This window comes from Lactuca serriola, chromosome 7 (assembly GCF_051521515.1).
Source record: "Lactuca serriola cultivar US96UC23 chromosome 7, Lser_US96UC23_V15, whole genome shotgun sequence".
Lineage (NCBI taxonomy): Eukaryota > Viridiplantae > Streptophyta > Magnoliopsida > Asterales > Asteraceae > Lactuca > Lactuca serriola.
The window spans coordinates 184,207,254-184,233,745 of NC_136414.1; the positions used below are offsets into that span (position 1 = coordinate 184,207,254).

At 32.0% G+C, this 26,492-nt stretch overlaps 3 protein-coding genes across 6 annotated transcripts; 2 read left to right on the forward strand and 1 right to left on the reverse strand.

Moving 5' to 3' along the window:
- Window positions 1–621: 621 nt before the first annotated feature.
- LOC145063736 (cold-responsive protein kinase 1-like) lies at window positions 622–4,836 on the forward strand. Of its 4 annotated transcripts, none has more exons than XM_079011322.1 (9): window positions 622–830; window positions 998–1,120; window positions 1,301–1,420; window positions 1,509–1,544; window positions 1,648–1,763; window positions 1,860–2,070; window positions 2,144–2,381; window positions 2,471–2,621; window positions 4,221–4,836. In XM_079011322.1, exons 3-9 carry the CDS (start codon window positions 1,363–1,365, stop codon window positions 4,605–4,607), a joined length of 1,197 nt encoding a protein of 398 aa, XP_078867448.1. In that variant the 5' UTR covers window positions 622–830; window positions 998–1,120; window positions 1,301–1,362; the 3' UTR covers window positions 4,608–4,836. The 4 variants fall into 4 exon arrangements, with proteins under 4 accessions (XP_078867448.1, XP_078867450.1, XP_078867451.1 ...); XM_079011324.1 differs by having other exon boundaries at window positions 1,024–1,120; XM_079011325.1 differs by lacking the exon at window positions 998–1,120.
- A 5,497-nt stretch (window positions 4,837–10,333) lies between these two features.
- LOC145061867 (multiple organellar RNA editing factor 8, chloroplastic/mitochondrial-like) lies at window positions 10,334–12,206 on the forward strand. Its single transcript, XM_079009445.1, has 4 exons — window positions 10,334–10,768; window positions 11,051–11,148; window positions 11,241–11,306; window positions 11,378–12,206. Exons 1-4 carry the CDS (start codon window positions 10,407–10,409, stop codon window positions 11,986–11,988), a joined length of 1,137 nt encoding a protein of 378 aa, XP_078865571.1. The 5' UTR covers window positions 10,334–10,406; the 3' UTR covers window positions 11,989–12,206.
- A 2,074-nt stretch (window positions 12,207–14,280) lies between these two features.
- Window positions 14,281–18,029, reverse strand: LOC145061049 (transcription factor GTE4-like). The gene is made up of 5 exons (XM_079008414.1): window positions 15,667–18,029; window positions 15,536–15,590; window positions 15,336–15,452; window positions 15,137–15,235; window positions 14,281–14,881 (listed from the first exon to the last, which is right to left on the reverse strand). The coding sequence occupies exons 1-4, from the start codon at window positions 17,413–17,415 to the stop codon at window positions 15,156–15,158; spliced, it is 2,001 nt and encodes a 666-aa protein (XP_078864540.1). The 5' UTR covers window positions 17,416–18,029; the 3' UTR covers window positions 14,281–14,881; window positions 15,137–15,155.
- Window positions 18,030–26,492: the final 8,463 nt, after the last annotated feature.

Consider the following 26,492-nt stretch of genomic DNA (forward strand, 5'->3'; position numbering starts at 1 on the left):
TCTAAAGTTGGAATAATGAAAAGGTGAGATGAGACCATTTTTTTTCCTCATCATGTACTCTTTCTTCTCGTCAAGGGTATGACGCACATGATTTAACAAATGGGTTTAGCGAACTCTTCGGATGTAGTAGCGAGGATGCCACATAAGCTTAGCGAGGGAGTGGCGGCCACTCCCTTTAGCCTAATAGATTAATTTAGAGTAAATTAATCGCCTCATAGAGTTTACAATATATTCCCCATTTGGTGATACGGTGAAATTCATGACAAGGATTTATATGGCCGCTCATAAGATATTCCTAGTTGACACGTGAGAATTAGAAAAAAAAAATAATAAATAATAACCCAATAGCCCAAATGAAATAAAATGGAAAGGAGAAATCATGATGGGAATCGTTTGAATTTCATTTGATTATAGGATCGAATGTTGAGAATTAGAAAAAAATAATAATAATAACAACCCAAAAGCCCAAATAAAATAAAAAGGAAAGGAGAAATCATAATGGGAATCGTTTGAATTTCATTTTATTTTATATATGATCGAATGTTGAGGATTAGAAAAAAACAATAATAAATAAATAGCCTAAAACCCAAATAAAATAAAAAGGAAAGGAGAAATCATGATCGAAACATTATTGTGGTCGTACTAGTCGTCTACTGTAACCCTGAGGAGCGTGGGACCTGTTCTTCAACGCACACCCTGCGAGCTACTGGTCTACCTGTTCGCAAAAAGTCAAAGCAAGCTTTCGTGTTCAAAGTCTTCTATCATTCTTCCATCTCCTTTATTGACATTTCTCTTCTTCACACGCCGATGAACTTGATAACATTCCTTTGGTCAGTTCTGTTGTTCATATGCTTCTTTAATCGATTTTATATTCCTTTCCTTTTTCTGTATTCAAATTCATAACAAATTTAGCTCCATCGATTTCATACTTCTACTTCTCTCATGTGTATGTATCTACCCTACAACGGATGAACTATATCTTGTGATTCATTTACAGAGCTTATTGTCTAGAGAATTTCGCAGACTTTGAGCGCAATCCGGTTTTGAACTGTACGGAGCTTGTCGAGAAGTGATATATCGCCCTTTTGGTTTTAAATCCATCCAGGATCCTGAACTTGATGTAATTGCCCTAATTTTGAGATGAATTTCATTCCGTTTATGTTGTTGTTGCCCTGAATTTGAATTTTCGTGGCATGATGAGATAAATTAGTACTTAAGGTTGATGATCTGCGATAAATCTTCTGCTTATGATTTATATTTTCATCTTCAGTGATACATTAGAATTGTTTTGTGTATACAGATTCATTTTGGCGTCTCAGGCAATTGATAGAATCTACTAGTCAGCATAGAGAACTCCTTGTTATGGATAAATTCAGTTGTTGTTTTTGGAAGGCAGCTCCCCCCAAAAATGGTGTTCATGGTAAAATCTTAACTTGAGAGTTTCATAACTCCTTTTTTCCACTTACATATTCTTGTTCAATGCTAATCATTTTCTTGAAAATTCTCAGCAAACAATGGGGGAAGCAACATTGATCTTAGTGTAGGTAAGACCACCTCTAAAAGATCATTGGCAAAAACCTTGGTTTTGGTTTCATAAGAATTGTTGTGACTTTACACTTTACATCACATATACTTATTTGAATGCAGAACTTTTGGATGTTGAAAATATGAGATTGTATAAATACAAAGATTTGCAAATCGCTACCGGAGATTTTAAACCTGAAAATAAGATAGGGCAAGGGGGGTTTGGTTCTGTTTACAAGGTAAATTTCAAAATTTTCTAATCATTTTCCTTCATGTGTTTAGATTATCATTAAACTACTTACTAATATCTTAAATATAAATTTGTTAATCTCTAGGGACTACTAAAAGATGGAAAAGTAGTTGCTATAAAGCTCCTCTCTGCTGAATCAAGACAGGGTTTGCGAGAATTCTTGACTGAAATAACTATTATTTCAGATATACAACATGAAAATTTGGTAAAGTTGCATGGTTATTGTGTGGAAAAAGATCATAGAATCTTGGTTTATGGGTATCTCAAAAACAGTAGTCTAGATCAAACCCTACTTGGTAATTGAAATTCGACACATCTTTTTTCATCCTTTGTATTTTTTTTTTTAATAATTTTGGTTTTTTGTTATAGGGGGGAATCATTGTAGCATTAAATTCACATGGGAAATTCGAAGGAAGATTTGCATAGGTGTTGCAAAAGGGCTTACTTATCTTCATGAAGAAGTGCAGCCTCATGTCATTCATAGAGATATTAAAGCAAGCAATATTTTACTCGATGAAGATTTTACACCAAAGATTTCGGATTTTGGTCTTGCAAAGCTTTTCCCATCTCATTTGACTCATGTTAGCACACGTATTGCTGGAACTCAGTAAGCTTTATTTACATCTTAAAAACATAATATCACTTCCAGATATTATTAAACATTTCCACTAATGTTTTGGTAATGACTTATTGTAGAGGCTATTTGGCTCCTGAATATGCAATAAGAGGCCAATTGACAAGGAAAGCAGATATTTACAGTTTTGGTATTTTGCTTTTGGAAATTGTTACCGGAAGACCCAATCAAAACAAACGGTTACCAGTTGAAGAACAATATCTTCTTGAAAGGGTATGCAATGTTTTATTTACTTTCCTACTACAACATGAAATTTCTCATTTAAGTAATTGCTATTAGCATGAAACTTTCACACCTATCTTTAGCATACACACAATATTCACAAAGGGAACAAAGAATTGTTGATATTGATTTGGGTCCACAAGATTCTTTTATTGTGTCATTATGAAAACCAAATTCATCAAATTCAATAGTACATTTATTATCACGAGTAAATTTTCCGACATAAATGAGATTTTTAATTAGTTAAGGGGTTATGAGAACGTTTTTTAGGGATCGTGACCAAGGTTAGTGTTACCCGAGTGAGTAACAGGAATTCGAGATCCATCACCTACTAAAAATTACTAAAAGTGGAAAAAAAATTGCACTTGTTGCTAGAATATACAACATAAATACATCTAATAGGTACATTGTAGGAAATAAAAATGCACTTCACTCTTTTCATAATTATATGCAATATACTTCATTTTTTTAATCTATAATAGCAATGCACTTATATTATTTCCCGATAGTAGTAATATGTAACATGAAATTCGTGAAATGTATTTATTTTTTACCCATAACAACAACATACTTGCATTTCTTTACACATTTAGGTGATATTTGTTTTTCGAAGCTAAAATGTCTGTAGTCTCCGGACCACATCTGCAACCCTTTGCAGCGAAGTGGTGGACCAAACGTCTGCAAACTACAATAAGAAGTTTGTTTGTTTTTTTAACGTCTGCAGGCTGCTGAAATAAAAAGAAATTAACCATACAATAGTTAAAAAAAAATCTAAATCAAATATTTATTTAGTTTTAATCATATGCAAATCGAATATAAAGATCATTATGATGATATGATTTGTAAAGACGTTTGTATAAAATAACTAAACATAATAATTGCTAAATAACAATAAATAAAATTATTAATTTAGCAAACAACATCTTCATTTTGTTAAATTTTCCAAAACGATGGTTATTTCTTTGGTACCTTCAATAGATTTGGTAATTTTAGTGAATAACTTTTTAATTTATTTGGTTATAAACAATGTAACACAACAAAAATGTTATATAAAATTTACCAAACGGTTTTGAAATTATGTAAAATATATATTTGCATTGTTTATAATATACTTCATAATATTATTAAATTAATAAACATGTTGAAAATTTAAAACAAATTTATATTGAATAATATAACTTAAAGGTGGGAAGTGGCTTTGACGAGGAGGGTCCAGTGTTGCGCGATGCAGCACATGCGCAACAGTTTTTAAGTCAAGAGTCTTTTAAAAAACAAACAACTGCGAAAGGCCAAATGTTGCACGTGTTTTGTGTGGCGCAGCCAGAAGTGGTTTTTAAAAAAACAAACAAACAGCTCCTTATTCTTTATAGCAACGTACTTATAATTCTTTATTCTTTATAGCAATTTACTTACATTTTTTAACCGATAGTGGCAATATTTAACATGAAACTCGAAATATACTTAAGTTTTTGCCCATAATACCAAATACTTACATTTCACTACACATGATAGCAATGTATTTATAATTCTTCACTCATTATAGCAATGTAGTTATATTTATTTATTTATTTTAATATATATTTTTTTCAGGTATGGGAACTATATAGGGAAGGGGAGCTAGAAAGGTTGGTTGACACTTCAATGGAAGATAATGATGAGGATTATGATAAAGATGAAGCTTGTAGGTACTTAAAAATTGGGTTACTTTGCACCCAAAGTCTTCCAAAAAACAGACCATCAATGTCTAGTGTGATGATGATGTTAAATGACGAAATGGACCTTGATGAAAAAGATTTATCTGATCCAGGGTTAATTTCAGAGTTGAAAAACTTTAAATCCAATAAAACTACCAACACATCAGGTAACAACACATCATCTAGTAACTCAGGAAAACAGGAGGATAAGGATTCCTCATTGTATGGACACTCAACATCATCGTTTGCCACTATGAGTTTTACCACAATTAATGATCGATGATTTCACAATACACCATTTTTTTTTTTGTCTTTTTATAGTTGTAAATTTTTTGGAAACAAAATTTATTAGTAATTATGACTTTGCCATTAAGACATGCTAAGATTGGTGGAGGATTGTTGATGTGTTATTTATTTTATTTTTTTTTTTTTGTAGATAAGTAATGTATGTGATAACATTATTTGGATAGTTTTGAAGAAAGGAAAGTTGAATTCCTTTGTTTGATAGTGTATATGAATGTGTAGTATCATGTCATCAAACAATCTTTTGGTTTGGACTTCTCTAAACAAGGGTATTTTAGGTATTTCATAAGTAATCGCATATTATTGTAATATATTCTAACTATATTATGGGGTCGTTTTCTCCGAGAAAATGAGATGCAAGCTATATTTTTATGATATAAATAACCCTAAAAATGATAATGTTTCCCTCATATTCTCTTAATATATGTTATTCTTTGAGATAATATCACTGTAGCACAATGAAGTTTTGGGTTTGGTCTAATTTGACCAGTTATGTTTTTTTTTTTTTTTTTTTTGCACAATAGGTCACCTAATTTTTACTATACATGTCAATTAAGCCACTATCGTTAGTTTTTAACCATTCATCCGTTAACCTGTTATTCTAAATTACACAAATAGCCCCTATGGTTTTAATTCTTTCGTACTTAGTCCCTTACCATCTATGGTTTAAATTAGATGACCAAAACGACCACATTTTATGAAAATATGGGGACCAAAGTGTAACATTTCCTAATAATTACTAATTAGCTTAACTAATATAACTTTTAAGAAACCCACAGTTTATCGCTGACCCCATCACTTCGTTTCTCCAGCTATGAAATCTGCTCCTATCGACAAATATAGTTTCTTGAGACCTGAAGGATTGTAGATCGATCATCGTAACGTTTTTACAATTAGAAATTCAAATCTATATGGAAACAAACATCTCAACGATCAACGATTTCCTAGAATTAATCATCACAACTCCTTGATCTCGTCTACGATATGAAATTCCGACTCCAATTCTACGATGGAAACCTCCCTCTTCGAGAAAGATATGGTTTCTTAATCTGTGATTTATTTTCTCATGATTTAAGTCAGATATTCGGATCTGTTTACCGTAGAGTTCTCTCCAAAGACGACGATCAAGATCCATGTTTTATTAATCTTCACTAAGCCAAAATTTCTTTTGTTTATGTGTGTTCATATGATTAAAGGGAGTCGTTTGTTTGAAACTGGTGTGTAACTAGTGTTCTTTCCAAGTTTTTTCTAAACTTTAGAATTTCTAGCTTATGTATTGTAATATGTCAAAGTTATTACCCTATAGATTTGATTTTGCATATTCTTTCTTCTACTGTAATGGAGATAGTCCGGTCATAACCATTATATACAAAATATAATGCAATGTGTATCGAATTGAACCTGATGAACCGTTAATCTTTAATCAATTTAAAGAATTTTTTTTTTGGTATGGGTTGAATCTGATAAACTCGAAATCGTAATTTTTGCCTAGTATGTTTCAACCAGATTTAATGGGAAAGACAACGACAATGTTACACTATGGTCCCCATAATTTTATAAATGTGGCAGTTTTGGTTGTGTAATTTAAACTATAGCTAGTAAGGGATCAACTACGAAATAAATTTAAATCATAAGGGTTCTTGTATAATTATAATAACTGCTTAACGAATGAATGGTTAAAAACTAACGATAATGACTTAATTAACATGTACAATAAAAATTAGATGACCTATTGCATAAAAAATAGCATAATTGATCAAATCGAACGAAACTCAAAACTTCATTGTGCTACAGTAACATTATCCCTTATTCTTTTGTAAATAGTCATTTGTTTTCTTAAAAGAAAACAATGTATCATAAGTTTGAATATATATATATATATATATATATATATATATATATATAGAGAGAGAGAGAGAGAGAGAGAGAAATTTCAGATCAATCAAACTCCAGGTTCACTATGGTTCGTGAATTGTGAATTTGAATTGTATCCAATTTGTACACATTATTTCATATGCAAATGACCATTACACTTAAATTTTTTTATTTTTTATCTTGAGTAATTCATTTGTGTATGATCAAAAAATCGAAATAGTAAAACAAATCAAATGTTCTAAATGGTGTGAAACATGATGTGATGACAATGTCAAACTTCAAGTCATGGTGAGAATGGGCAAACCATGAAGTTTTTCAAAAGGCGACAATTTTATATACATTACAATCACATAATTATAGAATTATATTAAATATATCAAGTTTTTAAAAGTGTTATATTAACACTTAATATAAAAAAGTTAACAAAAATTCAATTGTTTCATGTCCGATAAAAAAACAAACAAAAACTTGCACCATGAAAAAAAAAAACTCGCGTCATAACACGATAAGGGGTACCATGACACGTTATTTGAGTGACATGCATGCTTAACAAACTCGTATTTGACGTTTTCGAGATGACTACACCATGTTTCACGCTATGGCACACAATGACACGCCTTTTGGAACCATGGTTTAGATTCACTATAATTTACATAAATATTTATAATTAATATTCATCATTCACAAGTGAATCACAGTCATGTATACTAAAAAATCGGTAGATATTATACGATTATTATACATAACGATCTTTCACATTGAATATTAATTATAAAAAAAATTATATGTTAACGATTAATTTGTGAATAATCATCAATTGCTGAAAAAAAATAAGTATAATGAATATTTACATGTGAATTATTTTCGATAAAAAAATGACATATTTTAGATTCATAATGTAAATATGAACTAATATTTTAAAGAGAAAAAAAAATAGTTTTTTTATTATATCGATTTGGATTTTCTTACAAAAAGAAAATATCATTGTTTTCCAAAAATAAAGATAATATCAACTTATCAAATAATCTAACAAAGTTGCAAAAATGACTCTAATACAAATTGTTGGGTTTTTAGTATAAAATAATCTCATTATAGTAACAAATTCAATGTAATTAACAAACAAAAACATTTTATAAATTTGAATAAACTAAAATCATTTTAACCACCAATGATTATTTTGCAAAGCTTAGAAATATTAAAACACAACCATAGGAAAAAAGAATACATTTGAAGACTTTGATTCTCATGGAAGATTGAAAGTTGATGAAGAATATAGAGTAGAATTCCATCTTAGCTAGAATCACCAATAATTCTTCAACTTGATAAGATGTTAGTCTTCTTCTTGTAATAACAAAACTCTTAAGCTTTTAAAAACAAAAAATATAGCTTTTTTTTTTCTTTCTAAAAGAGAGTTCAAGTATCAAAGCTTTTCTCTACAAATGACTTAACCCTTTAAGTGAAATGAGAAAAGAGTGAGTGTGTGTGTGTGCGAGAGAGAGAGAGAGAGAGAGAGGAAGAATTCAAATTTCATCCATCAAGAAAGAAGAGAAAGAAGAGAATGACTAGCTTATTATACTCTTTACTTTAAGTCTTTATCCCATGGGCCTTAGCACTTTAAGACCCATGCTTTATCATTATGCCAGGACACACCTTACAAGCATGCATGCCTTAATATAATAATCAAAAGCCCTTAACTTGTCCCCATCCATACAACTTATGATTTTGCTTATAAAAAAGAAAGAGATCATTCTTTTATAACTTATAAACCTTTATCTAATTAGCTTAAAAGACAAAAGTATTTATAGTCCAAAAGAATATACATAACACAATAAATCTTACCTTATGATATATCATGATGTGTTATGATACTTAACATTGAAAATTAATATTTCTATGAAATAAATAATTTCCAATTAATTATAATATACATATATATATATATATATATATATATATATATATATATATATATATATATATATATATATTTGGCTCATGGAATATATGATTGTCATGTACCTAAACTTATATATAGAACCCTCCAAACAATGTAGTTTTGATCCATTTATATCCAAAGTAATTATGATATATCTTTTACTATTCTTCCTTGATCACGTGACTTACTAAATCGATCAAATTTATGTTCTTTTTCTTCATTGTGTCTAAGAAGTTAAAGCATTAAAAGTTGTGACAATTTAATCAACCCTACTAATTTCTAAATGAAAACTAATAGAATAAAAGATAAAAGAATAACATGTCATAACTCAATCAAACTTTTCATAAAATCATTGGATATAATTTTTCAATTGAAAGACAAAACACTTGAGTTATATAAATAATCAAATTCTTATAAATAATATATTTATATCAAGTTGTTGTTAGTGTGACACTTTAGGATCATATATTATCTAGCAGTATCATTCTATAATGAATCCGGAACATAAAGATATTTCACGTATTACAGTTGTAAAAAATGAAGATAATGACTTATTCTAGGTTTGAGTATTTGATGATCAACATACTTGATCAAGTTATTCCCAATCATTTTCAAATAAATAAATTAAGTTTTAGAACATGTATTGAAATATTTGATGGGGGAACATCTAAAAAAAACTTCTACCACATTTTTAAGGAGTCTACCAAGTAAATTGGAGCTTCATCATCATTGTGTCACCTTTAAATTCACCATTTCTTGTCAACCTTATCCTCCTTTAGTAGCTTGATAGAAATGATAAAAAAAGCCATTAAAAAAGAAATAAACATGCTCCTTCAAGACTATAAAGTTAAAATATATACCTCGTGAACATCATTGAACTTGCTTGGACTGTTCACATTACATTTTTATAACTAGTTGGTGTAGGTTTAGTCAGTTCAATGGTAATATGTGGGAAAAAGAACATAAGGGGTAACCCTGAAATAAAGTTAAACTATGGTACCCTTATAAGCTATTAACCTAAAAATAGACATAACTTGTAATTTTAGATATACTACATGGATCATGATTAAATATGAAAACACGTATATTTTTTTTTCTTCAAAAATGTTTTATAATTTATTAGCAAAAACACGAATATTGGATTGGCCCACATAATATTAGGTAGTTGCTCAGTAAAGACCGACCAAACCAATGATGCTTAGCTGAAACTAGGGCGAGCATCAGTCCGTCCTAGTTTGGAATGGAATTAGAGCCGGTTTAGACCAATAATGAGAATCGATAATCATATTATAACCATTTAACTAGAACGAAGTATAAATATTATACTAGTTGTTGAAAAAAAACATAAAAAAAACATATCATTTTGACTTCAAACGAAAAAATTATGGGAGTTTAAAGATGATGAAAGATTAAGTAGGATTGTACGATCGAGCTCAAACTGAAAATCCTCTCATACAAGCTAATAAAAATACAATTTAGTTGTCAAATAGAGGACAAATGGAGCTGTCACATAATAAGAATGTAATATGAATAATCCAAACAAGTTTATAAAAATGTAATGCGTACAATCCAAACAAATTTAATGGTAATATACAGACAAAAAATTTATGAGACTAAATTTAAATAAAACCTAAACTATGTTACCTACGCCAACTGTCGTAAAGACATAATGAATCCAAACAAGTTCAATTGGATTAAAGAAAACTTAAGAAACTAAACCTAATTTATTTATTTATTTTTGACATGTTTTATCCTTTATGTAACCTTGTTAAAAAGTTGTAGCGAAAATGTAAGTTAGAGAATATTTTATGGACCATTCACGCAATTCGCTTGAAGATATTTCTACCGACTCGCTCAAAGGGCAATTTCGACATTGCACCTCATCGTCTATGAAGAGAACCTAAACCCTCATCGATAACTAGGGTTTTAAACGCCCAGAACCCCAAAGACACTCGAAAATCGCTAAAAATGGCGACTCGCGTTCTCCTTCGCACCCTTCTCTCCTCCGCCAATCAAACCCTAATCCCTCGTTCATTCACAACATCTGCTTATCTTCAACGTTTACGCCCTATTGTCACTATCGCCGCCGCTAATATCCGTCACTCCTCACTTGCGGCTACCAATACCCGTGCTTTCTCTACCCGACTCACCACATCTTCTCTGAATGATTCGAACCCTAATTGGTCAAATCGTCCCCCAAAGGAGACAATTCTTCTCGATGGCTGCGATTTTGAGCACTGGCTTGTCGTAGTGGAGAAACCCGAAGGCGAACCGACTAGAGATGAGATAATTGATTCGTATATCAATACCCTAGCCAAGGTTGTTGGCAGGTAAGAATGATTATAGTTTTTTCCCTATTTTTTATTAACCGAATCTGTTACTTGTAAACTTGAAAACATTCGAAGGGAATCCGTTTAGTTTTAAAACATGATTATAATTTCTTTATACAAATTGCTCGATGGTTTTCTTTTTCATTATGACAAGGATCAAGGTTGAAACTTTAGATTGTGTAGTAGTCAATAGTCACATCTGTTTTTGGATGTTTCTGTATTCTTTTAAACAACTGGTTGGAGTTATATGCTTCGATTAAACTCCATTATTTGTTTTTTTAGTTACGATGAAGCAAGAATGAAGATCTACTCAGTTTCAACAAGATGCTACTATGCTTTTGGAGCCCTTGTGTCGGAAGAAGTTTCTTACAAGATTAAAGGTAATCAAATCTTTCAAAACTTAGAATCCTCAAATCATATAATTTGCTAAATTGTATATACTGACTGATCAAATTCTCATTATATATATCAGAGTTACCTGGAGTTCGTTGGGTTCTTCCTGATTCTTACTTGGATGTTAAGAACAAAGATTATGGAGGTAATTCTCTTAACAGTTACATTCTTCACTTTGAATTTTGAGTTATAATGTTGGATTTTTTATCATTTTAGGTGAACCATTTATTGATGGAAAGGCTGTTCCCTATGATCCAAAGTACCATGAGGAGTGGATTAGAAACAATGCTCGGGCCAATGAGAGGAACAGGAGGAATGACAGGCCTCGCAACTTTGACCGGTCAAGAAATTTCGAAAGAAGAAGAGAGAACATGCAGAGCAACCGTGGACCACCAGTTATGGGCGGTCCACCACCACCCATGGGCGGCCCACCACCACCACCTAACTACTTGGGTGGTCCACCACCCAACAACATGGGCGGACCACCACCCAATATGGGAGGTGGCCCACCACCCAATAACATGGGAGGAGGTCCACCACCCAGTAACATGGGGTATGGAGGTCCTCAGTCCAACAACTGGAATGGACCACCACCACCTTACAATGGAGGGCCGCCAAACATGGGAGGAGGAATGAGGCCCCCGCCTCCTAATTACCAGCAGCAGGGAGGATGGAATGCACAGAACAATGGAGGACCAGGGTATCAAGGGCAAAATAGTAATTATCCTCCTCCTCCTCCTCCACAGAATGTAGGTGGTGGGAATCCATACCAGAATCAGGATGTACCTGGGAGAGACATGCCTATGCCCCCTGCAGCCAACTATTAATAATGGGAATGGCTGATTCCATTCCGGTTACAAAGTGTGTTTTGGTTGTGGTTTAGTTAATGAGAAATGGTAGTTTGGTTCAAAAGGTTTTTGTCACAAACTTGAGGTATCATCGAGCTTATGGTATATTGTATAGCTTAGTGACAATCATGATGGGTCTATTTATGCTGCATTTAGTTATGAACCTATTTATTTATGGATATGTGGATTTATCTAAATTATGTTATTGCAGCTATTAGTTTTATCTGGATTTGTGATTTTGTCAATTTTGCGTCTGATATCTTAAAAAGAAGAAAGATTCAAATCGTCTGTCCAAGAAATGCAATTGTTAGTCAAAACAAGTAAGGATACTGTAGAACATCAAGAACTTTTCATACCAGTGGAATGTTAATTTACAAAGGATACTGTAGAACATGTGCGAGCCCTTATTTAGTGGAAGTAGTTATTGATTTATTACAATTTGTCATCTGTAATATACTATTTTAAATGGTTAGATACAAGAATATCAAAGCCATTTATTCATTTGGTTTTTGACAAGTTACTTCATTCTTATTGATTTAAATAAAGTGTTTTTGATATTTATATTCAATTAAACATTAAGTTAAATAGACATTATCATATACTAAAAATAACTTGTTATTACATTTCGGTACCCGATAAGTTAATCATAACAATTTTTAAATTCCGTTTTAACCCAATTTGCTAACTAACACTTAAAAAAAAAACTAACTTGTTTTAAATAAGCATATCTCAAACACTCCCTATAACTTAAAGACTATAATGTTGTAGAACAAGCACAAGCCAGTCTTTCTTTTCTAGAATGAATATAATTAGGGCTATATCACAATATAAATGACAAGTTACCTTCACTTTCCAAAAAAAAAAAAAAAACAAATTTCATAATATTCATCAATTTTAATTAGAAAGGTTGGATGAAATAGAAAAGAAACAACCAGTCATATCTATCAATATTAAATGTTTAACAAATTGACGTCTAGATTTGATCCTAACACCACACCTAGATAGACATGCGCAAACAAAACATTTGAAGTTTTCATGTTTTTTCAAAAGGTTATTGCCATAAACTCTTATATTTACATAAAATCTGTGGTTATGTCCTAAGTTCAAATTAATGTCCATTAATACCTTATATTTTGAATATTTTTTTGTCACTTATGGTTTTTATCAGGTTAAATGTGGATAGTAGGTCACCTGGATATCTAAACATAAAGTAACCACCATCACATGTGGGTAGTTGACCACCACCACTACCACCTTTAGGAGGAGCTGTCTCCAACACCCTCTCTGCCTTCACCACCATCCCCTCGGATGAAACCCTAGCCGCTTTTATCAAAAGAAGAACTCTGACGTTAAAGGAAGCTCTGAATGATATGGAGTGTGTCGATTTCATGGTTTGTGCTCATATTTTTTTTCTCCCTCACGTATAGAGTGTACCCCCTTCTCGTCTTTTTTTTTTTTTTTTTTTCGTTTCACGCCCTTCATCTTCTTTTTCTTATTCAAATTGCACCACAACCTCTTCGATCCAGATTAGGCTATAGTAAATCTGTTCACACAAGGAGAAGATGATGGCAACTAGAATATTGATTATCAAAGGTTTATGGAGGTGGGTGAACAGTTGCTTTAAAGGAGGTTAAGGGTGATGTTAAGGTGTTTGTGTAATGGCTTCTATTGTTATTGGGTTATGGTCTTTAAAAGGGTGTTAAGAGGGTGGCGGATATAGGGATGGTGGTGGTTTCCGGGAGGTAAAGATTAGGTTGTAATGTGGGGTTATGGGGTGACGAAGACGATGGCTGATCATGAAGATGGTGAATAGTTGTTGTGATGGAGGAATAAAGGTGGAGTTGGGTGGTGGATGGACAGACATTGGCAGTGGTGGTGGTTTGTGTGTGTAGATTTCTCCCATGGTGGTCAACATGGTGTCAAATAGTAGTCTTTTGATCTCAAGATATGTTGGGGTGGTTGTTATGGTGGTGCTAGTGGTAGTAGACAGTGTTGTTGGTAGCAGATGATGGTGGTGATGATGCGTAAATATGAGAGTTTCTACGACAATAATGACCGACTAAGAGGATGCAAAATTTGATAAACGGTTGAAATAAAAAAAAAAACATAAGTAAATAGAAGCATTAATAAACATAAAAACAAAATTAGGACATAATCATACATGTAAATATAAGGGCTTTTATAGCAATACCCCTTGTTCTAAAGCAAAAAGAGGTTTCAAACCTCATTAAATTTGCATGTTTAACAAAGAAGTCTTTGGCAAATATGGGATTTAAGCATAATATCAAAATCTTTAAACTTATTGAAACTCTAACTAATTATGCTTAAACAAGTGAAAGAAAGAACAACAGAACATCTATTTAACTACTAACAAGCAAAACCCAAAACTATACATGTCATGACTAGCTGCTCCTGCTACAGTTTTGATTTTCCTCCAACTTAACAACTTACGAGAGAAAGGAAGGGAGATAATACACAAAGAACATGAGCAAAAAGCACAATTTCATTTGTGGTTTTCCAAGTCTACCCCATCCAAATTCAAAACCTATTTGGCAACTTATACTTATATATATATATATATATATATATATATATATATATATATATATATATATATATATATATATATATATATATATATTTTTTTTTTTGTCAATGGGTTTTTGATCTCATGGCCCACAACCCAACACTCTTATATCATACACCCTGCTTACTACTTTCTACTTGCTAATAAAAAAAAAGGCAAGGCACCATCTTTAATTACAAATCAATCATCATCCTCATTCATGTCAAAAAGCGAGCAACACCTTCTTTCCATTTTTCTTTTTCTTTGTTAGGACTTAGGACACCTGTCAGTTGTGTTGATGAAAATCTGCCATCAAAGATATCATATTAAATTAATAATTACATACCCAGTTACTGAAAAATGAACTCAAAGAATTCCGATTCCGATTCTGATTCTCACCCCGTCGTAATTGCACATAAAACCGTCGGAAATGAATATTTCCAACTTTATATATTTTCTTATATACTAAATGCAATATCTTTTTTTTTTTTTTTTTTTTTTTGAATTTTTAAAATCAGTTTTGAAAGGGTAAAACTACATATAATTCATTGTTTGGCTTACCTTACTCAATCTATGCCATTCAACTTGTAGGTGAATGAGCTGCATCTGCATCTGCATCTGCATCCGATCCATCTTCAGATGAACTATCACTATCTGAATCTGCATAATCATTTATCAAACAAATACATTACAACAAAACTAAACTACTCAAAATGTTGATTATTACAACTTAAGAATCAAATTAAATATAAAAACTTACCACTTGAAGATGATCCAGAATCACTACTAGAACTGCTTGAACTACTAGACCTACTACTGCCAACCCCATTATCTCCTCCTTCACCACCACCACTTCCAGCAATGCTCTTCTCACCTCCTTCAACACCATTAACAAACATTCACAATTTAATATCAAATCAATAACATCATTCATTCTTAGATAGATAAAGATAATCTTACTTGTTTTATTATTTTCTTTTGGGGCCTCCATAGTGGATGTCATAGGGTTCGGGTTCTGCATTTACATCTTAAAATGTAAAATTTGGAGGATAAAAAGAAAAAGAGACAGTAGTATAATGATATAATCTTACTTGTAACACAGTTCGATTAGCTTGTTGAGCAAGTTCAGCTCTCCTTCTGTGTTTACTCAAACTCTTCTTGTAATTTGTGACAAACCGATCGAGTTCCCATAGAGTTTCTATATCAACACTATCGATATCAACTTCAATCTCATCATCATGTTGAGAAAGTGAAGTGTTCTTCTTTTTGATGATTTGGACAATGTTGTCGAGCTTTTCGGAAGGTAGGCTTTGAAGATTTGTACTCAGTTTTTGCTTCTCTTCATATGTCATGTTCCTCTTGTTGGGATCTTTAGCTTTGGGTTTCTTGGGTGCTGGTGTCCTACTTGGAGGGGCAATTTTGGGTTTTGGACGATTCATGAAAGGTAAAGACATGGATTCTGACCTGTACAGTGTTCTTGATGGAGCATGTGCAAAATGAGGAGCTTTTCTTGAAGTGGGTGTTCTACTTGTTGGAGTTGGAGTGTTTGCATCATAAATCATTCCATATCTCCAATCTGGGTTTGATTCAGATTCAATCACTGACCACCTTTCTTCAAAAATATTTGATAATTGTTCTGCCATAACATGTACATCTTGTCCTTTTGGATTATATGTCATGGCGTTGTAAAAAGTCAGCCTCACATCCTCTGCAAACTCCATGGGAGACTTGTAGAAGTTTTGAGCAAGTCGACTCTTAATTGTGCCAAAATCCATCGGGTGTTTGATTATGTCATGGTAATCATGGAGTCCAAGAAGCTTTGCATTAACAGGTTCGTTAAACACCCAACCATGTTTGTGCTTCATCAGCCTCTGAAGCAAATTGTTGCAGTTCTTGAACATTTGATTCCTGTGTCTTTCATGTCCAGAAGAATAATCTGATTCCTTGCTGTGTTTTCTTCCACCATTAGCTTTCTGCCTCTTGTTGGTTTCAGGTGGTAATCTGTCTTTTCCAAGAAGGAAATCTGAATTCCTGTAATACTGATTAGCCTTTGGTGTCCTTTTTTCTTTTTCAACAAACTCACCGACTCCATGGTTGTTGTTATCCACAACTGATACATTGAGTTGCCTAAAAGGCCTCATGTCGGTATTGGGAGCCGAACCCATATCAGAATTCAGTCTCATCAAGGCTCTCCTGTCCACAAAATCAGTACCCATTTCTGAATTCACTCTGAGCAAAGCTCTCCTCTCGATGATATCATTACCTGAATACTGTGAATGACTGTAAGCTTCAACGTCGGCAGGAACAGCAAGAACAGCGGAGAAGGTGGTTAGCTCAGCTTCTTTATCTTCAAGTTTCTGAGATACACGTCGGACTTGATTAAGCTCGGCTCTCAGCTTCTCTCTAAGCTCGATAATCTCATTCTTAGCCTTCGCCGCTTTTAAATTAATCCTAACCCGATCGCCGACAATAACAACAACCGGTTTTATCACACCGTTCCCGGTGGGCTGATTTGGGGAAGCGGCAATTTGAACCGAATGATCATCTGATACCTCTACTACCGGCGATAGAGTATGTTGATGTTCCGAATTCGCGTCTTCAGTAGCTAGATTTTGCTCGTTGTTTGTGGCAGTGGGTGGAGAAGCTGGATTGGATGTGTTGGTTCTGGTAGTAGGCGGAGATGTAGCGGCGACGGTGTCAGTTGTGGTTGGGGAGGAGGGGGCAGCGGCGGTGGTGTTCTTCGCGATCCTTTTGAATCTTCTCGTGTAGACTTTATTACCCTCTCCCCACTTACTCTTTCCTTTGCTTATCTTGTCCGCATCTAATATCCCTGAAGCCATACATATACGAACACCCCCGCCGGCCGCCCCGGAGAACGCTATAACAAAAATCGCAATCGAAAAAGAAAATTCAGAAAAATTTAAATCCGATTTCTTCAGAAACGAAGAAATCGAATCCGATCAACGAGGCTAGGGTTCAAACCGACGAAGAAACGGGATTATGATTTAATCAAACACTAGAATTTCAAACCTTCTAAATTCAAGCCCTAGAATTCCAAAAAATCCGACCATAACATCAGATCTGGGACAAAATCGTTCGATTCAATGGAAAACAGAGATCAAAATCGGTACGGAACTAGGGTTTTCAACGGGTATGATGATCTACCTAATCTGGAACGAAAGAGGGAAAAGAAAATCAAAAAAAATTTAAAAAAATTAAAATAAAATAGAAAATTAGAACATTAGAAAAAAAATTAAAAATTAGGGTTTGGAGTTCTTGGGGAACCGAAAATCAAACAACGATTCAGAAGGGAGTAATCGATCCGAACTCTGCTCTCTTGCTGATGAAGCGTTAGTGGGGGGTTGTGAATTTGGGAAGAGTCACGCGCTTGTGTTTGCGATTGACCAAAGACGATGAACTGTTCTTTCTGCATCAGCTTAAAGGCATTGTTTATGTGGTTTTTATGTTTTTGTAGACGCGCCTTTCGATGGAAATTGGGGGTTTTCTGCCACGTACACACATTCGAGAGGTAAGTTGCAGGAATGGTCCTTCCACTATTGTCTCTTTATTTTCTGTTCACAAGAAAAAAAATGCTTTACAAAATCAGCCTTTTCCATTATTGTCGGTTTGGTAAAAGTTATACTCATAGGGCATTCTTCAGCCGAAAATCCTTTTTGGTGTAATTTAATTCAATCAACATCATTTTCAAATAACATGTGATGTTCAGAATAGTGTAATATAAAAGGGAAGTGATTTGTACACAACAGTTTTTTATCATACATAACAATTTATGCATTATATAGTTGTACAATACAAAATTTTAAAACATCAATTGTTGTGTATGGAGAAAAAAATATAATGTTACTATATATTATATAAAATGCGTTTTAATATATATATATATATATATATATATATATATATATATATATATATCATTATATACTTATAAATGAAGCATTTTCTCTTTCACCACATTCATTTGAAACCTTCATGACTTTTCAAATTCTTTCTTATAATTTGGTTAATGAGGTTAAATAAATATCAAACCTAAAATGTAATCATATATAAACTAAATTTCAATATTAAAAGAATATATTTTCTTATACTTATAAAGTTATGTTTTTAACTTTTAACATATTATACTTAATTTATTAGGTTTAACATGTTGTTGTATGTAAACCATTATCATTTTAAAGCTACAACTTTTGAAAATTTTGTATAAAATACTTAAATTGTTAATTTAAATACAACCATACAAGATCAACTTAAACATAAATTTTAGTTTAACTTAAACAACCGAAAAATTGTTTTGTAAATAGTTAAAAATGATAAATTATAGTGTCTTTTTAATAATGATTATAAGTTGGTTAATAAGACTAAATAAGTATCAAACCTAAAGTGTAATCATAAATAAACTAAATTTCAATATTAACATAATATTTTTACTTCTACTTATAAAGCTATGTCTTTAACTTTTAACATATTATACTTAATTTATTAAATTTAATATGTTGTTTTATGTAAACCATTATCAGTATAAACCTATAATTTTTGAACAGTTTTGACAAAATACTTAAATTATTAATTTAAATATAACATTATAATGTCAACTTCAATATAAATTTCAGTTCACCTTAAAAAGCCCAAGAAATATTTTGTGAATAGTTAAAAGTGATAAATTGTAGTGCTAAATGCAAAAACTAAATTGTAATATCAATTTAACTAAAATATTTCCTAAAGATATTTTTATAATCATTAAAAGTTTTAAAATAAATAGTTTAAAATAACTTACAATAACAATATTTAAAAATAATATATATAAATAATTACAATAATAGAAATTAAAACGTTAAATAAATAAATTTTAAAAAATTAATTAACAATAACAATAACTATAAATAACATTAAACCATATACTATATTAAATTTTATTCATGAGCAACTCACGGGTAGAGGTCATTCAAAATATTGCGATTATGCAGTTTTAATGGATTTATATATTATCATATAAATCAAAATAATCAATATGTTATATCAATTTAGTATACAAATTATTATATCAAATTTAACAACATAATTGTCATATTTAGAAAAACATATATTTGTAAAGATTTCAGCTATATAGATGTTTCTGCGCAACGCGCGGGCATTCGCCTAGTATACTTATAAAGCTAGCATTTTTTCTTTCACCACATTCATTTGAAACTCCCATGACTTTTCAGTTTCTTTCTAATAATGATTATAAGTTGGGTAATAAGGTTAAATAAATATAAAACCTAAAGTGTAATCATATATAAACTAAATTTCAATATTAAAAGAATATATTTTCTTCTATTTATAAAGTTATGTTTTTAACTTTTAACATATTATATTTAATTTATTAAGTCTAATATGTTGTTGTATGTGAACCATTATCATTTTAAAGCTACAACTTTTGAACAATTTGTATAAAATACTTAAATTGTTAATTTAAATATAACTTTACAGAATAAACTTAAATATAAATTTTTGTTCAACTTAAACAATCGAAAGAATATTTTGTAAATAGTTAAAAGTGATAAATTGTAGTGTATTTCTAATAATGATTATAAGTTGGTTAATACGGTTAAATAAGTATCAAACCTAAACTGTGATTATAAATAAATTAAATTTCAATATTAAAATAATATTTTTACTTCTACTTATAAAGTTATGTCTTTAACTTTTAACATATTATACTTAATTTATTTGATTTAATATGTTGTTGTATGTAAACCATTATCAATTTAAAGCCATAACTTTTGAACATGTATTGACAAAATACTTAAATTGTTAATTTAAATATAACATTATAGGGTCAACTTCAATATAAATTTCAGTTACACTTAAAAAACCCAAAGAATATTTTGTGAATAGTTAAAAATGATAAATTGTAGTGCTAAATGTAAAAACTAAATTTTAATATCAATTTAACTAAAATATTTCCTAAAAATATTTTTATAAGCGTTAAAAGTTTTCAAATAATTAGATAAAAATAACTTACAACAACAATAGTTAAAAATAATTCTATATAAATGATTATATTTTTACCTTTAAAAACAAAAAAAAAATTGTTTGCTGTTTTAGATAATTACAATGATAGAAATTAAAAAGTTAAACAAATAAATTTTAAAAAATTAATTAATAATAACTACAGCTATAAATAACATTAAACTATATATTATATTTTATTTTATTCATGAGTAACCCTTAGGTAGAGGTCATTCAAAAGATTGAGATTATGCAGTTTTAATAGATGCATATATTATCATATAATTCAAAATAGAGTAAATTATATGAATGGTCCCTATGGTTTAGAGTAATTTGCATGTTTTGTCCCTGACTTTTTTTTTTAACTCGGAAGGTTCCTACTATTTGTTTTTGTTACGCACTTGGTCCCAGTCTTATCTAAAAAGACTATTTTTTCCCTTGATTTTCTAATTTATTTAAATAAACACACCCGCAAACCCACCCATTCACCTTACATTAGATACCCTATAATTTTTCCCTATTAAAATAATAGTCTTTTTAGGTAAGACAGAGACCAAACGCATAACAAAAACAAACAGTATGGACAAAGCGCATAACAAAAACAAATAGTAGTGTCCTTTTGAGTTAAAAAAATAAGTTAGGGACCAAGCACGCAAATCACCCAAACCATAGGGACCATTCGTGTAATTTACTCTTCAAAATAATCAATATATTATATCTCCTTAGTATATGATTTATTATATCAAATTTAACAATAACATTATTGTTATATTTAAAAAAAACATGTAAATATTTCAGTTATATAGATGTTTCTGCGCAATGCGCGGGCATTCGCCTAGTGTGTGTGTGTGTATATATATATATATATATATATATATATATATATATATATATATTAAAGCGCATGACAAGTTTCGACAGTAAATTTTAGAATTTGAGTGGTTTCACAGCTTACATCTCTTTAATTTTTACCATTACAATATCCACCCACAAGTATGTTTAATTGTCAATTTGGTCCCATCTTGTTCCATCATTGTTCCATTTCAATACTTTTTCAAACATTGTTCTATTTCAATACTTTTTTTGCACATACTTTCCCATATTTTGTGGTTATTACACATTTCACCCTTCCTTGCTCAATATACCAAAGGTTTTAGGTTTCACAACTTACATCCTTTTAATTTTTACCACTATAATCTCCACCCACAAGTATGTTATACTTAATCAAATAAACAAAAATCCGATTACCCAAGTATGTTATACTTTTGATATGACATTCGGGTTAACGTGTCAAATAGCCGATAATTAGTATCTATAATATAATAGATTTGTAGTAATAAAAATTTGAGTGGTAATTAGATATAAAAAAAGAAACCAACTAAAATTGTTTTTAGTAAAGTGTATTTAGTATGTGTTTTTATAAGTATCATAGCTCTTATAACGTTCTTTGAAACTATTTAACTGTGTTGACATTTAAATTATGTATTATAGAACAACTTGACATTCACTTGATCATTTTTTAAAAAGTTGAAACTCATTTCATTGTCATTCTTCACACCTAAGCCACCGTATTAATACATAATACTTGAAAATTCAACAATAAAGGTAACATAAATGACAACTATATTCATGTAACAACTATATGATATCTTATTTATACATGCAAGAAGATCGGTTACAATGGGAGATGGAAGATGAAAGATTGTCATTAAGCAACGAAATATAACTCATAACTACAACCTACCAAATATAACGACACGTTGGAAAATGAAGTTTTACCAGAGGTTATTATTATCAAATAGAGCTCCATTAGATACATCATGTGGCCTATAAAACGTGCTCCATTAGATATGTATAGGATACTATACATATCCTATAAACGTGCTCATTGCGACAAATCAACGAAAATCCTCTTAAGCTATATAGGATATGTATAGTATCTTTATGATTTTGTAACACCCATCGCAAAGGGCCTATTTGAAATAGCCTTTAATAAAATCTTTTAAAATAATATCAGAGTTTTAGTTTGAGGGAAAACCATCCCAAAGTATAATTCAAAATATTTTATAGAGTTGAAACGCGAATAGCGGTCCCAATTAAAATTTCCCAAAACATTTAGTGGTGTAATACGACATTTCATGCGAGAGTGCTACAACATATATCAAAACAAAGGTTTAAGAAGACATCCAAACCAAAATTCTTCTAAACATCCAAGTTTATGGGCATCCTAAGCTTCTGACAATATCTACTAACTTGCCACAATTTATCAACAAGTGGGTTACGCTATGTGGATCCTAGTGAGTATGATCCCAGGGTTAGACATTATGGACGGTGTATGAATGAAAATTATGGTTTATACACCAATGTAAACACCTGTACCTTTTCAAAACAAGAAAATCAACATCAAAAGTAAGCTTGGGGGTAAAATATTACATTAGTCAAAGTACATTGTCATTTTTGACAAATCTCATATAAACTTCACAAATGAACAAACTATATAAGGTAAATATAGATCAAGTAGAAGCTTCTCGAATATCAAAATCCAAACAAGATCATATAGATCCCATAATACTTATACGAGTTACAAAACACTTAGAAACGATAAATCTGATCAACAAATAAGTGTATAAAACTTGATACTTTTCCATATATATATATATATATATATATATATATTTTTTTTTTTGTAGGAAGAAACAATCCAAATGGATAATGCAATGCATGCATTTATCCTAACCCATGTCAATCTCAAAGTCCAACTCACAACAATTGTCGGATGCGAAAAACTCATGATGAACATCCAACTTTTGTACTCACATTTGACAACGAAATAATGATGGTCAGCTATGAAGAACGTACGCCATATGAAATTACCGAGTCGCCCTTACACCCACAAACCAGACACTAGGGGCAATCCAACGTAGGCCACACGAGGGGTAGTGAGCCTCTACTCGTGCTCATGAGGATTATATAAAAATCTACTCACAAACAAATAATAAGCAACAACAATTATCCATTTGGGCACCTGAGACCACAAAGTCACACCCATCCTAACATGATATACATGTATGAAACAAGCAGGATGGCAAAATCTCTTTTCTCAAAATAAGCATTTTAGCTCTATATAAACTGAAAGCATTTATGAAAATATAGTTTCATGAATGCACAAATAATTCAAATATGGACACCTAGCAATCAAGTATATGTTAAACAGTTTCAAAACCTAATACCAATAATAAGGGATGTATATTCACAATAATTTCAATGAGAAACAAAGAGGAAATTATACTCATAACACTAAAGAATAAGTTTGAACCCTACAAGTAAATCCATTTCTCAAAACATGTCCTTAATTTATTAAGGGCGTCCGAATAATAAACTATCAATGAGAACTTAACCTCCAAAAATGAATTAAATCTTCATTAGACTAATTCATTTGATTCTACATATACCAACACATGTCAAAACCATTTTTATGAGGAAAAAGTGTTATGAAAGCTTTAAACTTTAAATATAACTTAATACCACAACTCAACAATTCAGTGGACATTAACAATTCATTTAAACACTAATTATGACACCAAATAAGCATATTACTTCCCAATTCCTCAAAGAATGCTTGGATACGAAAACTAGACAAGAGGTTATGTTCCATGTAGTAATTTGTAACATCCTGTTTTGGATCGTCCATGATTAGGGTTCGTGGGCTGCAAACTGGGCATGAGGAGGTCTCGGGGTTGCGACGAGTTGCTAGAAACATAGGGCATCTCGTCACCTTTCCGTAGGTATGAGGTTCATGGGAATCGGGGTTATATCGAGGAAGCGATGGAAGTTTGAAGTTGTGACAGGATAAGTCCCTTATTTGAGAAAGGTGGCAGCTGAGTGCGATGGGCGTACATATGTGTATGCTTAGCGTACTCATGTGTGTGATTTTCAAGCGGAGCCACCTAGTACGTTGGGCGTACAAGAAGGTACGCTGGGTGTACTAGGCACAGAGTGGAAACCCTAACTTTGAATGTGTCCCTATATATAGAATGAGATGGCCTCATTCCTGGCCACTATCCTCAGTCAATAAACCCTCTAAAACCCTAATCCTTCATTCATGGAGCTTGTGAGTGCATTTGAGAGCCTTAAGTGATTTTGGTGTGTTCTTGGAGTAAAGAAGGAGCTTTGGAGATGAAGGATGAGAAGTCCAGGCCTTGGATCTGAGCATATCTGAGTTGGAAGCTTCATATAGAGGTATAAAGCTTCAACCTTTCTCACTCTTTTGTTTTGAGCATCATATTAGAGTATTTTTAGGGTGTTTGTCCCAAAAGGTGGAGAATTTATGAGATAGTGAGCTCCAGAGTCTATAATCAACCCCTTTGAGTGTGATTAGTAGTGTAATGTCATAAAAATCCAATCTTGGTCGTTGGAACCAAGCCATGCATGAGTTATGAGCTTTTTGAGTTAAGGGAGTGAATGTTTTGGGTGTTTGTGACCTTTCCAGCCATGCAAAGGCTTAAAGTCACTAAATTTATGGAGTAAGAGCCATTAGGGAGTCCAAATCTGGGGTTTGAGGTAATGTCTTAACCGATTGAGACCAAGTGAGTAGAAAGAGTGAATCTGGGGAGTACGCTGAGCGTAATTCTTGTACACTCCTCGTACTGTGCCAGTGTCCCCGATAGCCAACCTGGATTGTGAGTATGCTGAGCGTACCAAGGGAGGTACGCCCCGCGTAACCTCACTGTGGACTTTTGGGCTAAGTCTCATTTTGGGCCTTGAGTGTTGGGCCTGGAGTTTTGGCTTGTTGCAATAGAGTATTGGACCAGAGGAATATATATATATATATATATATATATATTTGTGCTTGGGCCCTTGAGTTGGGCTTGCCATTTAGTTTTGAGAGTGGGCTTCGGGTAAGCCCAATAGGTTTCAGGTTATTAATGGGTTGGTTAGTGGTCTACCCCTAGACCTAATGAGTGAGAGTTTGGAATTAGTTCCTAATCGGGTTAGTTGTGGGTTTGGCTCAGAGTTAGAGGCCGGTGCGCAGTAGCAACGTTTTTAGGGGTTGATGAAGCTTCTTCATCCGAGGTGAGTCTTCTCACTATACTTAGTATTTTTATGTGACTGAGATATCATATGTGCTTACATTGTGTATTGTGATATCCTGCATTATTTCTTTTTGATTTATGATGTGTATTATTCAGAGCTTACAAAGTTAGGACCGGAGGGTCCATCAGAGTTGTGGGATCGGAGGGTCCCACTGAGACACATTGACCGGAGGGTCTTACTATGTTATAGCGTCGAGTGGTTACAGAGTTGTGTGTGGTATATTGGGGAACTCACCAAGCTTCGTGCTTACCGTGTTATGTGTTATGTGTTTTAGGTTTTTCTTAGGATCGCGGGAAGGCACCGACTCGATTGTACACACCAGAGAAAGAGTTATGTTTGAGGATCCTGGATTATTAATCAAACAATATGGAGATGCGTCTTGTAAATTAACTAAATGAGATTTTGTGAAATGCGTTATGATAATTATATGGTTTTAAAAAGAAAATTTTGTTTAGAAATTTACGGTTTTACAAGTTGGTATCAGAGCCTTGGTTTGAGGGATTCGGATGCACCTTCGGGTATGGGTGTGTATGGGACGGTTTGGTTCGGTTATTGGTTAAAACCGAACCATAACCATTATGATTGGTTAATGCATTTTGATAGTCATTGGGTATGGTTAATATTGGTTATGGTTAATGGTTTTTATCGGTTAACGGTTTTGGTTAATGGTTAATATTGGTTAACCATAATGTTCAAAATAATATAAATGATGAAAATATATTGGCATAAAAAATGAAAATAGAATACCAAAAGGTCATCGACGTCAATGTTTGTAACCTAGCTTATAGTAATAGAATAAAATGTGTACATT